Genomic DNA, 16,323 nt, shown 5'->3' with positions numbered 1-16,323 from the left:
TCTCAGCCCCGTCCCCATAAGGGCAGCATGGCAGGATTAACGCCTCCTCTGCAGGCAGCGAATCGCCGCGAGTCGCTGTTGGCAGCGGTGCCACCGTAAATGGATTTTTTTGTGTTGAAAATAAATAAATATGATCCTCTGGAGCTGGTGGGCTGCTGGCAAAGCGTGGGTCGGCCTTCATCGCTGCGTAACCGCCGCCATCCGTTCTAATTATTGATAAATATTTTGTATAATTGTGGAAATTAAACAATTAGACATCCTTCCTTCCCTCTGCTAAATCGAATCGCCGCGAGGCTCAGGACGTGGCCTGGGGCTGGCAGTGGTGCACAGACCCAAAGGGATTTGCTTCACCATCCCACACAGCACCCCTGCAAACACGGCACCCCCAACCCTGGGACAGGAACTGGGGTTATTAGCAGCACCACTAACGAAGGGCTGCACTGCAGCCACAGCCTCAGAAGCCCATCATGGAGATGTGGGGGTTCCAGCCGTGCTGCTCCCTCTGCCATCACCGATCCCGGCTGGTAAAACTGCAGCATGGCCAGAAACAAATCACCCAGAACTCAGCGTTGCAGGGTGCTGGGAGGACCCGTCCCCATCCCCGCTACCCCCACCCCAATAGCAGCCAGGGCAGGAAGGAGGTGGGAGCATTGGGACGGGGGCTGGGGGACGCTGCAGGGGGCAGCACCGCTAGGGCAGGTGCTAGAGACCCCCCCAGCGGGCAGCCCGGTGCTGTGCAGCCCCCTGGGGGGCACCAGCGGGAGCAGGGGGGAGGGGGGGCTGCAATCTGTTCATGGGGCGGCTGCCATCTGGTCAGGGCTGGGGGCAGCCGGGTGAGGGGGTGGCTGAGGTCCTGCAAGCGGGATCTGTCGCTCTGCGTTAGGTCTGGGATTGCTCACCTCCCGGTGCCCCTCCTCGGCACAGTGCAGGGGACCTCGCAGGGAGAACGGGGACAGCTCGTCCCTGAGCCCTGCGCCACACCGTGGCCCTGCTCTGGTGCAGCGGGGACGGGCGGGCAGGGAGCTGTGCAGCAGCCACGAGAACGGGGCACGGCGCGGTGACCTGAGCCGGCAGGGCTCATTAATTCCATGCCAAGGTTGGGTTACCTGCAAGCTTGGGTGTCCTGTTTCTGAGAGCCTCACGCAGCAGCAGAGCCCTGCAGGCGTGAGAGAGATGCGGGCACCTTCATCTCCTCCTCGTGGCCCGGGGGGGGTCACTGGGGGTCCCCGACACGAGCAGCACTGGTGTGAGGCGCCACCACCACCGTCTCCAAAGTAAAAGCCAATTTATTGTCGTATAAAGTAAGAACATAAAAGGTCCCTTAAAGAAAACACTCCTCGGGAGATGGTGCCCCGGGGGCTCGGTTCGGTTCCCCCCACCCCTGTGCTCCACCACGGGGAGGGGGCAGAGGGCCGGGCCGAGGATGTTTGTGCGCTGGGGCTGTGCTGGGGGTGTAGGCACTTGTGGAGGGCACGGGCTCCCCACAGCCCCATCCTTAGGCACCGGGCACCGGAGGGATGGAAGGGGCCCGAGCCCTGCCGGCCCCAGATGTGCAGGGCGGGCGCTGCCGGAGGTGTTGGAGCAGCTTTGGTTGGTGCTCTCGGTGAGTTAAGGCAGTTGAGCTTCAGTTGGTTTTAAAAAGGACAAAATCAGAGACAGGAGCCGGAGGGGCAGGCGTGGGCTGCCTTCACCCCGAGGTTCCGTGTGGACCCTGCGTGCCCCATCCCTGACGCCGACCCCAGGAGCCCAATAGAGAGTGTCAGAAAGGGACATGTGGGGCCGAGGGGACGTCCGGGCTCCTGGCAGCGGTGCAGGGAGTGGGAGGAGGCGGAGGAGCGGCGGCCTCGGCCCCATCCCAGCGCTGTCACAGTGAGCGGTCGCAGCCGTGAGTCCTTGAGAGAGAGCGGAGCTGCAGTGGGGTGCAGTGCCCCAAAGCACCGACCCCGTGTGTCCTCGGACCCCCATCAGCACCCACCGCCCTCAGCACGGAGCACAGCCTGGGGGCTCTGATCCATTTTCACCGTAACACTCAGAGGGGGAGGTCCCCACTTCACCCCGCTGCCCATCTCAAGGTGAGGGCAGCGACGGGGCGGCAGCTCCAGCTCAGGAAACGGGAGCTGGGGCCGTTCCCCACCGCAGCATCCCTCCACCCCCGTCCATTCGTCCCATAGGGCTGCACCCCCCTGCCCCGCAGCTCCAGGAACATCCCCAGGGCAGCAGAGGGAAAACCGGAGGGGTTTAAAACACCAACGCCGTTAACGCCCCGGGGAAGGCTGCAAAGAAAATCGAACAGTTTCGCACCGAGTCCCGACATCCGGAGCGGCGCCGCGTGGTGGGGGCTCAGTTCTCCCCTCTCGCTCTGCGCCCATTGCCAGCAACCAATAACTGAGAACCGACCGTCGCTCCCCACCACGGCCGTGTCCCCAGGAATGCCACGACGACGTCCCGCCGCCCCCAGCCCCGCTCACACCACAGTGCTGATGGTGGACGACTCCTCCGAGTGCCGCTGCTTGCTGGGCAGCGATTTGAGGTACTCCAAGTGCCGCCGCGCGTCCTCCTGGTTCTGGCGCACGTAATACACCAGGTAGGAGATCACCATGGCGAACCAGCCGAACATGGTGACCAGCATGGCAATGTCCGTCGTCTTTTTGTACACGTTGCAGAAGTCCGTGTCGGCGATCACCTGCAGGAAGGCTTTGCCCACGTGCTCCTCCTGCAGCGCCGAATCGCAGACGATGCCGGCGGAGGAGCCGGCCGTCAGATCCACGGCGCGGATCAGCTCCTGCAGCCGGCAGTCGCACAGCCAGGGGTTGTTGGAGAGGTTCACCTTGGCCTTCATGTTGCTGAGGACGTCCTTGCTGAGCGACACCAGCCTGTTGGAGGACAGGTCCAGGGAGCGCAGGCGGTCGGCCAGCCCGCGGAACGCCCCGCTCTCGACGGCGGCGATGGCGTTGTGGGACAGATCCAGCTCCAGCAGCAGCGGCAGATCCCGGAAGGCGTCGCGGGGCAGGAAAGGGATGCGATTGGAGTCCAGGTAGAGCTTGTTGGTGTCGTTGGGGATGTCCTTGGGGACCTCGGTCAGCCGCGCGTTGCTGCAGCGGAAGGTCTTCAGCCCCTCCTCCTCCGAGGGGTAGCAGCCCCTGGGGAAGGCGGCGGCGCGCAGGCAGGATGCCAGCAGGACGCCCTGCACGAGCAGCCACATGGCTGTGGGGCGCAGGACGGAGGGCTTCTGACGCCGACACGGTGCCGCAGCGGCTCCGTCACGCAGCCACCGGCCCCTCGGCTCTCACCCGCGGCGCTTTGGGCTGAAGGAGGCACATCTGGGACGGGGACACCAGAGGGACAGCGTCAGGCTGAGGCGCCCGGGGGCACCGCGTCCGCCCGCTGCTCCAAACCGCGGGATGGGGACGGGGGCAAGCAGAGCGGCTCGCCGGTCTCCCCACCACCAGCGGCAGCGCACGGGGCTCCTGCGCAGCGGGATTAGTTCCCGAGGGGCTGAGCCACCGCACGTCTCCTGTGCAGCAGCTGGGCTGTAACAAACGGCCACGGCTCGGGCTGAGCCGGAGGCGGGGGTGAGATCCCCGCCAAGGTCACCGGCAGTGCGAGCCGCCTGAAGCCAGCGCATCCTGCAGAGCTCCGGGCGAGCTGCAGGCAGGGCCCAGGGGAGCGCCGGCAGCCAGCAGGTTCCCCAGCAGCGCGGGGCCGACGGATGCTGGATGCCGGCTCAGGGGCTGCGTTTCCCAGCGCTGCCAGGGCGGATGTGGGCACGTGCCACGTTTTCTATGGGGCGTTTGATTCGAGGGCGCCGGCGCAGGCGGGTGGCTCTGCTGTCCCCCTGCACGGTGCCACACCGGCCCCAGGGCCGGCTGCCCACACCACCCCGTAACCATGGTCCCCATCCAGCCCTTTATTCCGGAGGGGAAAAACGTCAGCAGGAAAGAAACAAAAAACAGAAAAAGGAAATTCACAGGAGCCGAGCGCTTAGCAAGTTCCCAGGGTGGTGGCAGCAGATAAGGCCACGTCTGAGAGCATGAGCTGCTCAGCTTTCCCCTCCACAGGTCCCACCACGCTGAGGGGCAGCAGCACGACGGAGGCAGGATGCAAGAACCTTGTGAGCATCCCACAATCGGGGACAGTGGCGTGAAAGGGCAGCCTGGAAGCAGAGCTCCGCTGTGAGAGCCCTGTGCAGCGCCACCAGCACAGGCAGCCCCGGGGTGCAGATGTCCCATGTCCTTCTCCCCACCTGTGGAAGCGGCTCTTTAGGGCTGGGGTCCTGAGCCCCCGGCAGAGCCATCCCGGGGTGCTGTTGGGGTTACGGGGGGAGGCTGCCAGGCCTGGCATGAGGCACGGACACAGCTCTCTCTGCTCGCTGCTCGGTGCAGTAACTCGGTGCAGCTGCACCAAGACTCCCCAAGGTCGCGCTCGCACGGAGCCGACCCCGAGAAGCCCACTGCAGGCAGATCCTCGCAGGGAGCAGAGCTCGGAGTAGCCGGAGGGCAACGGCAGCGCCAGCCCCACACCGGCACCGCCGCACGGACGGGGAACCGTCCCCCCAGGTCTGCCAGAAGTAACTCGGGTGTTGAGCCCGGGGCTGGGAACGGCTGAAACCGATCCAAACGAGCCGGGATCGGTGATCAGGAAAGGGGGAGCCCCGTCCGCAGGAGCCGGGCGCTGGGGAACCCCCGTGGGCGGGATGCGGCTCTCGAAGATCCCACGGGGGGGGGTCAAGGGGCTCCGGCTGCGGCACTCCGGACCGCGCACGGCACGAGGGGAGCTCCTGCCCAACCGCGGGGATCCCGGGGACGGCAGCGGAGGGGTCGGGGCTCTGCGAGCACCCGGAGCCGCCGTGCGCCCAGAGCAGCTGGGGATGCCCGGGGTTCCCCCCGGCCCCGCTCCAGCTCCGGCTGCGCTCGGCACCGGGGGCGTTGCGGGCGAGGGAAGCCCCGGTAATTCCCCCGGGGAAGCTCGGCGCGGCGCTGCTGGGGACCCCCCCCCCCGCGACCCCGCCCGCCGCCTCCCGCCCTGCCCCTCCCGAAGCCGGAGAGTACCGGGGAGCACCTGGGTGCGAGGTCCCGGTGCGGACTCACCTGCCGTGCGCACCCCGCGGCGACGGAGCGGGCCCCGCGCCCCGGGCCGGAGCGGCCGCGCCCCGCGCAGCGCGGCGGGCCCGGAGCCGGCGGCGGCGGCGGCGGGGCCGGTGGGCGGGCTTCACCGGCCGGGCCTCCCCGGGGCTCCCCGCCCCCGGCCCGCCCCGCCGGGGGGGGCTGCACGGCTCCTGGCACCCCCGCCTCGCCCCCGGCTCCTCTCCACGCCCGGTTCGGGTCGAGGCTGAGCCGCGGGACTCCTTCCTGGGGGGACACGGGGAGAACCCCGCCGGGAGCGTCCGGGACCCCCAAGCTCGGGGCTCGGGGCGGCCACAACCAACGGAGATTCCGGGATCCCCGGGACCCCGTGTGGGAATGGCGCTGGCGGGCGCTGCCCGGAGCCGGGCTCTGCCCTCCCGCCTCTCTCCGCAGCCCGGGGCTGCCCCCGCTCCCCACCGCCCAGGGATCGCCCCCGGTTTTTCCCCCTCCGCCACGGAGCGTGATCCCCTCCTGCCCGCCGCCTCCCGTCGGCACCGGCATCGCTTACTTGGGGAAACCCGAGCCGCGGCGGGCGGCGAGGCGGGCGGAGCCCTGCGGGTCCCGGTGCGGGTCCCCAGCCCTGCCGCGAGCCGCCCTGCCCGGGGCTCGATGAGCCGCGCGGGGACCGGCACCGGGGCCGGCTCAGGACCATGGAGAGCGGCCGCCGTTACCGGGCTCCGGTGCTCCGGGCCGGGGCCGCCCCCAGCAGGCAGCCGGCACCGGGACTCGTCCCTGCGGGTCACCGGGCGCCGGAGCCGCGGGGCCGAGGGCCGTGCCCTTGCCGTGCTGCCAACAAGGACGCCGGTGGCCGCCCGCGCCCCATCCGCGGTTCTCCTTGGAGAGATCGCGCTGATCATCTCCCGCTGCTCGGGGAGGATAAACGGTTTACGAGGCGCCTGGCCTGCGTCTCGGCCCCATTAGCAGAACACAACCTGACGGCAGCCGCCCCGAGCGCAGCACGGCTGGAGCCAGGCCCGGTGCGGTGCCGTCAGCGCGGGGCTGCGGGCGCAGAGGTCGGCGCACACCGCGTGGCTTCGCTCCCATCCGGCGCTGGCAGGAGGGAGATCGGCGTCGCCGCCGCTGGGGCTGCAAATGGAGCAGAGCCCCACGCCGTGCTGCGATGGGGCTGGGCCTGTCCTGAGGGACTGAAACCGGGGAACCACCGGCTGCTCCCAGGGCACGAGCCCATTCATTTCTCCCTGTTTGGCTGGAGAAGCTCCGAGCTCCCCAGCGGCAGCGCCACCGGCTCTCCAGCCCTCCCACACCACGTAGAACCCAAAATCTCAAGGCTGCAGTGCAGCACAGCCCTGTGCAGACCCCTTCCCACTGCTGCAGCGGCACGGCTGGCTAAAATCAGCCAGCACCAGCTCCTCCCTGCCACTACACAGAGCCAGCATCGAGCCGGCGGTGGGGCCAGCAAACAGAAGGGAACGCGGACCCCACCGCACAGGGACTGCTCCAAACATCGGCCTGGGCTGCGGGTGCGGGTCCGAATCCCCCCCAAGGACCGCTCCACCCCCAAACGCCGGGGTCCCCTGTGGGGGTGAATGCGGGCTGGGGAGCCCAAGGAGCGGGCGCCCCCCCTGCGCTCCCACCGGCAGTGAGAGAGAGAAGCTGCTGCTGCATCACCGAGCGGGATTAATATTTATGGGCGTTTAAAAATAGCCGCCGCATTGTGCTTCCCCCTCACGTGCAGAGTCAGCGGGGTGTGGGGAAGCTGCTAAATTAGATGTCACCGCGCAGAGGGAGCCGCTCAGTCAGGCAGGAGTGGGGATAAAAATAGAGCTGCCGTGTGCGTGGCTCCCCTGCAAAGCAGGGCTGCTCCCGCGGGATCCCGCCTCCGCTACAGCATCCCTGCAGCACCGAGAGGCTGCGGGTGGGTTTTCCTGCCAGGTCCCCCCGTGCCCGAGGCCCTCCAGGAGCAGCTGGCAGGGGAAACACTGGCTGTGGGAAGGCAGAGCCGTGCTCAGTTAGCAGCACAGTGCTGGCGTGTGATGCTCAGACCGCCTCGGTCCCAGCCAGCAGCAGCGCTGCGCAGGATCCATGCTCTGGCTCATGAGGGCACACACGAGGTGCTCAGCATTGGGGGAGGCAGCCCGGGGGGGACTTTCAGCATCGAGCAACCCCAAAGCTGCCCAAACAACACCCCGCCGAGCAGCTCGGCTGTGCTGCACCCTCTGCTGCTCCCCAGCAGGAGCTCAGCGTGCACAAAGGCTGCACAGATGGCTGCACACCAGGGGTGCACGTGGTGAGCGGCGATGGCTGCACTGACAAAGGCCGGGACAGATGGTGCCCAGCACTGCAGCACCGCACCCACAGCCCGCAGCTCTCAGCCACGCATGGTGCAACGCATGCATGGAGCTGCAGGGCTGGGGGGCACTGAGCACAGAGCTCAGAGCCACTGATTGCAGGGCTGCAGGGGCTGAGGTGCCCGCGTCCCTCGGTGCACGAAACAGTTCTGCAGGGGATCTGAAATCGCAGTAGCTAAAGCCAGTATCCCAATATTCCCATACGATATTCCCATATATATGTATATATATATTCCCAATAGCCAAAGCTGGTCAGCAAGCAGGCGCACAGCACAGCGTTCAGCAGCTGCTCAGTAGAACTCCGGAGCACTTTCTTTTCTGGCCACAAATTAACTCTATTTCCCACACGATGCCCGCTACTGAAACACCCGAGCGCGGCGGGGTGCTTTTCCCATCACGGGGCGTTAATTACGGCAGGAAAAAAAACAAAGCGGTGGGGACGCATCAACCACCACCGGAGCACCGCACACACACAGCCCGCAGCACCGACCCCGAAGGGCAGGAGGGCAGGAGGCAGCGCGATCCCTCAGCCGCCCCGCCGTGCCGTCGCGGCGCAGCGCTGCCCCGCACGGCTCCGCTCCCGCACCGCCCCCCCGCACGGCGCTGCCGCACTACAGCTCCCGTGGTGCCGGGCGGCGGGGCGGGCCGTGCCGAGGTGTCCGCCGGGAGCGCGGCGGAGATCCCGGGCCGAGCCGGGGCTGAAGGAGCCGGGCCGGGCGGTGAGTGCGGGCCGGGTGCGGGACCGGGCGGCCGTGCGGGGCACGCGGCGGAGCTCCGCGCTCCGGGGCCGGCGGGGATGGGAGTCGGGGAGAGGCGAACAGAGCGGCCGAGCGCTGGGAGCGGGGCTCGGTGAGCGCTGCGGGGCAGCGGGCCCTTCCCGTGCCGAGCCGAGCCGTACGGCAGTTGCGATGAGGCCGGGGCTTTGTCTGCGGCTGCGGGATTCGCCGCGCCTCCCCGCAGCGCTCACTTGTAGCGCTTCCTTTGTGCGCGGAGTTTTCCCGGCCCGACATCGCGCAGCCTCGCGGGGCGCGGAGCGCTGCTGCCGTCCGACCCCTGCCGCGTTCGCTGCCGTCACCGAGGCGCTCGATCCTCCGGTTCGAACAGCGTTGCCATCTTGCAAAGAAGGGTTTAAAATATTCATTCGCTCGGGAGGTGGGGATTTGCTGCTGCCGCTGCTGCCGGAGATGGGGATCTCGGCTCCGTCCGTCGGATCGTAATCTCCTGCGTGCTGGGAACGCGCAGATCGACCGAGATAAGCGCCCGCTGCCCTCCCCACCTCTGCAGCCCTCCGATAAAACCCTGCGCGGGAGCTGCCGGGCAAAGAGCCAGCACAGCAACCGGGCCGAGGCGTCTGTTGGGTGGCAGAACGGGGCAGGAGGGGGGGGACGCTCCTGTGGGAGCGAAGCAGGGGGCGAGGAACGCACGGGCCGCCGAATGGGGGCTGCGGGTCGAGCAGCAGCTGATCGACGACGACGGGAGAGCGAAGTGCTGCCGTCGGTTGTGCCTCGCTCAGCACGGAGGGGTGAAACGGCGCTGCGGGGCGTCGCTGCGAGGCTCGGGGCTGGAGCAGCATTGGGACCCGCAGCGTGTGGCGGTCTGGGCGGTGAGGAAAAGCCCCAGACCCCCATCGCTGCGCTCTGCTCACATCCAGCTGTGCTCAGCACTTCTCCCCTCCTTTCTCAGCCCCCGTCCCACGTCAGCGTGGCGCCGACCTTCACCCTCAGCCTGGGGAAACGTCACCCTGCCAGGACCCAGCGCTGCACAGCTCAGAGCTGTGGAACTGGAGCTCCTCCTGCTTTTGTGGTTTGCTTTGGGGTTTTTTTTTCTGCAGGTGAACGAATCCCCGGTGTAAAATCAGACAGCAAACCAGAAGGGATCTGTGCTGGGGGCAGGGAGCTGTGTTTGGGAGTTTGCTCCCAGCCAGGCTTTTGCAATAACGTGCAAAGCTCTGTGTGCAATCTGAAGTGAGCAAAGAGCTCAGGCCAGGGCTGTGAAAATAGTCCAGAATTTGGAAAAGATTCGGAAAAAACCGAGGGCAGGTTTTTAAGGTGGGGAAAGCAGGGTTGGAAAAGCATGCTCCATTATCACATGGCCTAATGCCTGACCTCCCCACTGCTCTCTTTGCAAGAGCAAATTAACCTCCTGTGCTGTATCAATGAGAGCTTCAGCACCCCAATCACTGCAGCAAGTGAGGAAACTGAGGCAGAGGGGAATTGCTTCACATTCAGCTTCTGAGCTTTGTCCTTTGCCACCCCGCTGCCCTGCCTGGCAGACAGCAGCACACAGCAGTTGCTCATTAGTTTCAGAGCCCTGGTTGATCCCAGGCAGAAATTGCACTTTATCCCACATCAACTTTCTGTGTTACTGCACTGCTCTGAACCTCCATTGCAAGCTTTGGTCCCCATTCTCTCTGCAGAGACCCTTTAAGCGTTTGGGGTCCGTTCATCACCTCTTTTTTGAATGTCCTCTAGACTAAACAAACCCATTTCCTCCAGCACGGCCTTGCAGGTCATGTTTTTCCTCCACCTCTGCTCATTCTCACAGTTCTGCCCTGGACTCCCTCCAGCTCCTCCCAGAACTGGACAGCACTCAGCTGAGGCCTCACCAATATCTGGGAGGATTATTTCTCCTGTCTGGCAAGCAGCGCTCCTGTTTACACATTCCACAGCGGTAGTTGCTTTTCTTCCTTCCCTTTTTTTCCCCCCTCTTTTCCCCCCATAGTGTGACATCTTCAACTCGTGTAATACTGCAGCACGACCCCCAGATTTCCTTCTGAGAACCAATAGGGGCTGTGCCACATTCAGGATGGAGCTGCTGTCCCAGCGCTGACCTCCAGCTCCAGTCCTGCCCCCAAACCAGGCTGCTTTGTCCAGAACACCCCAGAGCCGACAGCCATTGACCCAGCAACCTGCAGATCCGGAGGCTCTTTTCTGCTAAACAAAAACCTGTTCCAGACCTAAAGCTCCCTGAGTGGCAGTGAGGGCACAGCAGCATCCATCAGCTCGCAGCAAGCGTCCCAGAGCTGCACTCATGCTGTGTCAGTGAGCACCAGGCAGGCTCAGAGCACGGCAGCTGCTGAAAGAAGCCAGGCCCAGCACTCAGAAAGGGAACTCGGAGTAGCTGGCAGCAGCATTCAGAGCATAATGTCAGATCTGGCGTGGGCTCGCCTCCTGAGACTGAGAGCTGGACAGAACAGCAGCTTGGGTTGGTTTTCAGCTGTGGAAACCAAAGCAGCAAAAGCACGAGGCTAAACATCAGGGAAAAGTCATCGTTTTGGGGTCTGCTGTGCAAGGGACAGGCTGCGTTATGTCCTTGGGAAACAGACTGAGTATTTTATGCAAGACCTTCTCTGATCTCTGTTAAAGATATTCTGCATTGCAGTGGCTCTAAGTTGCGTTCTTTCCTGTAATCCCTGATAACTGGTAAGACAGCTCTCAGCTTCCCAGCAAGCTTAGCTGAGAAACGTGGATGGAAACAGTGACCTGGGCACTGACCTGCGTCTGGTTTTGTTTCAGAGGGTGAAGACAAGAGCCAACATGAACGTGGGAACGGCGCACAGCGAGGTGAACCCCAACACACGTGTGATGAACAGCCGGGGCATCTGGCTGTCCTACGTCCTTGGCATCGGGCTGCTGCACGTCGTGCTCCTCAGCATCCCCTTCTTCAGCGTCCCCGTGGTTTGGACTCTCACCAACATCATTCACAACATGGTAAGCCGCCCCCGGGTCAAAGAGGCAAAATATTTCGGAGCTACAGCCACCGAGTTTGTGTCCTTTATGTCAACATCTCTGCCTGGGAGCGTGCCAGCGGTGAGCAAATCCTTGGGGCTGCTCGTGTTATCTCTAGTGATACAAAAATACATAAACACGCCAATAAACCCAGAGCTCCAACTGCTGGGGGCTGAGTGCAGCACAGCTGCCTGCATTTCGCCCAGCTCCTTGCCCTGCTTTCCTCTGCCAGCACAAACTTTGGTCCTGGGAACAGAGAGGAGTTGAGGGCAGTGAGGGCTGAGTGTAGAAGACGTGGCTGAGCCAAACGCTGCTGATGTATCAGACAGGAACTGCTCCGTTCTGCCTGCAGCTCCAGCAGCACTTTTAGCAGCGCTGTTGCACACTGCAGCCAGGCCGTGCCGATCTCCTGATCCCACAGATCCCAGTGCTGTAATCTCGCAGCTCCCTTTCCTTCCGCATGGGAGCAGAAGGAGAAGCGTTGCTCTTAGCAGAGCCGGCCCAACTCGCAGCCTTCCTTCCCCCCGGGGCTGCTTTGGGTCGGCAGCGATGGCGGCGCATCCCTCTAGCGGAGCAAAGCGCTGCTGCAAGCCTCCCTCCCTCACTGCTGCGCTCCTCTGGCTGAAGCCGAGCCGCTGCAGGCGGGTGCGGAGCCCCAGGCACGGCTCACACCGCCTTTGTGTCCGCTGCAGAGCATGTACATCTTCCTGCACACCGTGAAAGGAACCCCTTTCGAGACGCCAGACCAGGGCAAGGCGCGGCTGCTGACGCACTGGGAGCAGATGGATTACGGCGTGCAGTTCACGGCATCCCGCAAGTTCCTGACCATCATGCCCATCGTGCTGTGAGTGCCGGGGGGGGAGCGGAGCCCACAGGAAGCGAAGCTCGCGGCGTGGCATCATCCGGGTGTCTCTTTTTGTTCCCCGCAGGTATTTTCTAACCAGCTTTTACACCAAGTACGACAGGATACACTTCGTCATCAACACCATCTCCCTGATGAGCGTCCTGATCCCCAAACTGCCTCAGTTCCACGGAGTGCGGATCTTTGGGATCAACAAGTACTGAAGTGTGCGGATGGAGGAGCAGCGGAGCTGGGGGAGGTTCCTCCTCCCCGCTCCCATTCCCCCCTGCCCACACTGGGATAGTTTCACAGCAGCTGTTTAAATGCAGTACCCAATAGACATACACCGCATGCTGGATCCTCATGCCCAATAAATCTAAAGAAGCTCCAGAGTAGAGTTTAGCGAGGAGCAGGATGCTGGACTTCCTTTATTCCAGCGTCAGAAATAGATGCAGACACACCGAGACTCCAAGGTACAAAGAGGCCGAATTGTGGGAAGGCTTTCATCTATCCCAGGTGCGACGAGAACAGGGGTGAGGGGAAAAGCTTTTAGTGCTGGTACTATTGCTGTGGTAAATGCACTTTAACATGATCTCCCTTTCCGAGGCTTTGGTGCTTTAAAGCGATACGCGAGGAAATCGAAAGGGACGCAGCCGAACTCTCCCAATATTGGATGGTTTCAGGTTTATTTCCACTTCTTGGGCAGAAGAAGAGAAGGGAGGGGAACAGAATGACAGAGTTTTTTCTTTTGAAATCTTTCACGCCGCTGGGAAAGGAAGTTCAACTGAAAGCAGCACAGGCAAAAAGCGACGACCTGCACGCTGGGGCAGCGCTGTGCGTCCTGGGGGAGCAGCCGTCCGGTCCAGGGAAAAGATCCCAGCTCCCAGCTGTGGCTTCCAGCTTGGATGACTTTGCTTCCCATCCTGAACCTCTCAACTTTTCAAGCACTCAGGCAGCGAAGCGTTTGGACGAAGGGCTGAGGTGCAGTGATGGACTGCAGATGCTCCCCTGCTGCGCGGAGCTGCGTGAGCCTGGGAGGAACCAAAGAGCGATGGGTGCAGACGTGCGAGGGCTGGGTGCTGCTGCAGAGGCTGGTGGCAGCGATTTGAGCTCTCCTCCTCCATCAATCCCCTCGGCCTCCTCAGCCCACACAGCCGTTAATGAGATCTGCCCGTTCTCCAATTAACTCAGCATGAAAGCCTCCACGTGGCGACGAAGCGCTGCGACCCCAGGGCTGATCCCTGCCAGTGGGGAGGGAGCAGAGCAGCGCTGAGGAGCAGCACCAGCAGCACACTGACCTGACCAAGGGAAGGGTCTTTGTGTCACCAAAGACAGCAGATGGTTTTGTATAGGAATAAAATCCAGCCTTCGTCCCCCTCCAACCACCGCTGGAACACAGGAGGGCTGCAGGTTTAGCTTTCATGGCCAAGATGCCTTTCTGCTGTTCAAAGCAATTGGTTTTTCTTGCAAGCTGTGTGCTGGGTGAAACGTGGTTTTGCTCATGCTTTCCCTGACAGCAACCTGCATTTTTTGTTGTGCTTACGTTGTCTCACACGGCCAATGAAGGCGTTTTAAACATGCTGGGTTTGTTCTTAATTAGCCGAGTGTAGCTTGAGAAGTGAGAGTGGATGCTGAGTTCTGTTGGAGGGTCTGAGCACAGGGCACAGAGGAGCTCCAAGATCTGCTGTATAAGACCTAGCACTACTCCATGCATAATATCAGGCTTTACTTCTGTCCCAAGCTCACCAGGCTGCTGCAGCAAAGGGAGAAAACAGTTAACATGGCTCAGAGCCTTGCTGGGATGCACAGGGTCGTCACCCAACGGGTTTGAACAATGGAAATGCTGGAAGTGGAAAGGAAGGTAGAAGGAGGGTTGGTGTTTGAGTGCTGATCTCCAGTGAGAGCCTGGCAGATCGTGGTTACCTGACTGGGTGGGGGTTAAACCGCCCTGAATGAGGACTGAGCTGCTTTAGTTAAGGTACTGCAGACCCTAAAGCTGATGTGCTCTGTAAGCTACCAGACAATGACTTTGGGGAAAGAAACACTTGTTTTTGTCATACTAGAACTACTTGTCAATCAGTCCTTTGGAAATTAGGGAGGAATGAGCAGCACCAGTGCCTGGGATGCCCATACACACTGCAGTGCTGCAGCAGCTGCTCCTAACAGGAGCACACGAACCCACGTCCAGTGGGGAACCTCCAGGAGAAACAAATGCTGCTCGTTTAGGCATAATATAAAGGGGGAAAAGTCGTTGTTTTACCAAGGGTGCTTTGGCTTAAAAACATGACTCCCATCCATAGGGCATCTGCTGGTTGTCTGTAGGTATATGTGAGCTATTCCAGGTCAGAGCAGTTGTGTTTTGGGGCTCGGCTCCATCGCAGTGTTACTGCTGGGGTTGGAGATCTGCTGTCTGTGCTGATAGCTGACAGATGGGCACCCGGTTCTGTCCTGTTCAATGGAAGACATTCAGTAAAACAATACAGAATGGAATTACAGACTTCTGGAAAAGGCAGGTTTTCAAGCCCAGGGTCCAGAGCTCCTCGTAGGGCAAAGCCTTAATTACAATAGCAAACTTCTCCCACTTTGTTTAACTGGAATGATTCAAATAGCCATTACAGGTGTCCTCATCTGGGGTTACGTGGCAGATGACATTCTTTCCAAGGCACATAAAGCATTTCTGCTATGCAGTATCTGAAGTTCACTTGGACTCATGCAGTCAATCCAATCAAAAGGAATATTAATTAAAACTGGAGAAACACAGAGTCGAAGGGTTTTGTGTTGATAAAGCAGCGTGTGAGGTGGTTTCATCGGATTAATGGCTCCTGGGACAATGACTGATCTCAGATCTTCCTTCAGATGCCATCCTAAGGGGAGCTACCAGAATTAGGGACAGGAAAGGAACCTTCCAGAACAGCACTGGGTCCTGCTGGGCAAACGACGCTCGCTGCTCTGTGCCTGGATCCTCCCTGCCAGCACTGCTGTCCCAGGGAGCCCCTGCTGAAGGGTCTGCACTGCAGAGCTGGGAAAGCACAGCACCACCCCAGCTTGAGCTGCACCAAAGCCACTTCTGCCCTATTTCTGCTTGTTAAGTTCTTTCAGCAGTGAGCTGGGTGCACCAAGGCTGCTCTCACCCACAGGGACGTGCAGGAGATCATCGACGGGCAGCGATTTTAAACAGGATTTCAATCCTCCTCTCCAGCCTGCGCTGCTTCTGTGCGCAGCCAAGAGCTGGGGAACACAGGAGGTGGGACTGCAGGCACTGAAATCCTTTGGGGTTTTTCTTTCATCCTGCAATAAGTGCAGAACAGCTTCAGGTGAGCACAGCGAGGCCATCGTGCACAATGGGGACAGCAGGCAGCATCAGGCAGCACTGCTCCATCAGCCAGGGCTCCTGCCCTGCAGTTCCCAGTGGGATTTCGCACAGTCCAAACCATTGCAGGAAAACAAACAAACAAAAAATAAAAGCCTTTAAAAGAAACAAAGAAAACCCTGAGATTTAGGGCTACTCCATCCCGAGGTCTTTTTTTAATCGTATTTTTGGTTTGCTTTTTTTAATAGAAAGTTGGTACTGGCCCTCAAGAAGGGGGCAGCGGTTGGGTTACCGTTCTTGAGGCGTTGATATTTCTTACTGGGGCTTCCATGGCTCCATCATCGCGTATCAGATGTTTTTAAGCATGCAGGTCTTTGCATTGATGTGTCCTCGGATCAATTGAAGCCTAAATTCGTTTCGTTTTGGTTTTTTAAGAGAACCTTCTGACATTGTACATAGTTTTAGGGTTTGGTTTTGGTTTGGTTTTTGCCAGCAGCCCTTCTTTATGCTGTGGATACCGAAGTCTCGTGTAGAGAACTTTCTAAAACAAAGTGTGAATATTTTTATTACTCCTTTGTACAGCGTTCTAAGAGAAACTAATAAAGTGAGTATTCATGTAAAAGCTCCTGCTCGGCTCCTTGGGTTCCCACTGGGCCGTTCTGCTCATTGATGCCCCCTGTGACCGCAGGCTCACCAGGCAGAGCTGAGCTGGAACCTCACAGACCACAGAACTGCAGGGGTCAGAAGGGTCCAAACCCCCCCCCAGCAGCTCCTGTTCCCCCTCTTCATCTGTCTGGCAGCTGCTCCAGGCTCTGTCCCTTTATGTGTGGACGCGGGGCCCTGAGCTGCAAGCTGTGCCCACTGCCCTCATCCCATTGCTGGGCACTGCTGAGCACAGCCCGGCCCCATCCCCCATCCTTCAGATATCAATCAGCACTGCTCAGACCCCCCCCCCCAGCCCCTTCCAGGCTCCCCACCAACCCCATGCATCCAGCGCAGCACCAGCAAAGCA

At 61.3% G+C, this 16,323-nt stretch overlaps 2 protein-coding genes across 3 annotated transcripts; one reads left to right on the top strand and one right to left on the bottom strand.

Moving 5' to 3' along the window:
* Window positions 1-1,308: 1,308 nt before the first annotated feature.
* On the bottom strand, window positions 1,309-5,142 carry LRRC3C (leucine rich repeat containing 3C). The gene is made up of 2 exons (XM_048926882.1): window positions 5,088-5,142; window positions 1,309-3,320 (listed from the first exon to the last, which is right to left on the bottom strand). The coding sequence occupies exon 2, from the start codon at window positions 3,200-3,202 to the stop codon at window positions 2,465-2,467; it is 738 nt and encodes a 245-aa protein (XP_048782839.1). The 5' UTR covers window positions 3,203-3,320; window positions 5,088-5,142; the 3' UTR covers window positions 1,309-2,464.
* A 2,916-nt stretch (window positions 5,143-8,058) lies between these two features.
* ORMDL3 (ORMDL sphingolipid biosynthesis regulator 3) lies at window positions 8,059-15,931 on the top strand. 2 transcript variants are annotated; one of them, XM_048926885.1, is made up of 5 exons: window positions 8,102-8,151; window positions 9,977-10,102; window positions 10,948-11,142; window positions 11,853-12,004; window positions 12,090-15,931. In XM_048926885.1, exons 3-5 carry the CDS (start codon window positions 10,969-10,971, stop codon window positions 12,223-12,225), a joined length of 462 nt encoding a protein of 153 aa, XP_048782842.1. In that variant the 5' UTR covers window positions 8,102-8,151; window positions 9,977-10,102; window positions 10,948-10,968; the 3' UTR covers window positions 12,226-15,931. The 2 variants fall into 2 exon arrangements, with proteins under 2 accessions (XP_048782841.1, XP_048782842.1); XM_048926884.1 differs by lacking the exon at window positions 9,977-10,102 and having other exon boundaries at window positions 8,059-8,151.
* Window positions 15,932-16,323: the final 392 nt, after the last annotated feature.

This window comes from Lagopus muta, chromosome 25, assembly GCF_023343835.1.
Source record: "Lagopus muta isolate bLagMut1 chromosome 25, bLagMut1 primary, whole genome shotgun sequence".
NCBI classification, from domain to species: domain Eukaryota; kingdom Metazoa; phylum Chordata; class Aves; order Galliformes; family Phasianidae; genus Lagopus; species Lagopus muta.
Note: the sequence above shows the minus strand (reverse complement) of the source record. Positions and strands in the feature narration are given on the sequence as shown.

Coding starts and splice junctions, on each gene's coding strand:
- LRRC3C (XM_048926882.1), bottom strand. CDS start 3,202: ATGTGGCTGCTCGTGCAGGGCGTCCTGCTGGCATCCTGCCTGCGCGCC.
- ORMDL3 (XM_048926884.1), top strand. CDS start 10,969: ATGAACGTGGGAACGGCGCACAGCGAGGTGAACCCCAACACACGTGTG. Junction 11,143..11,852: donor CCAACATCATTCACAACATG/GTAAGCCGCCCC, acceptor TGTCCGCTGCAG/AGCATGTACATCTTCCTGCA. Junction 12,005..12,089: donor ACCATCATGCCCATCGTGCT/GTGAGTGCCGGG, acceptor TGTTCCCCGCAG/GTATTTTCTAACCAGCTTTT.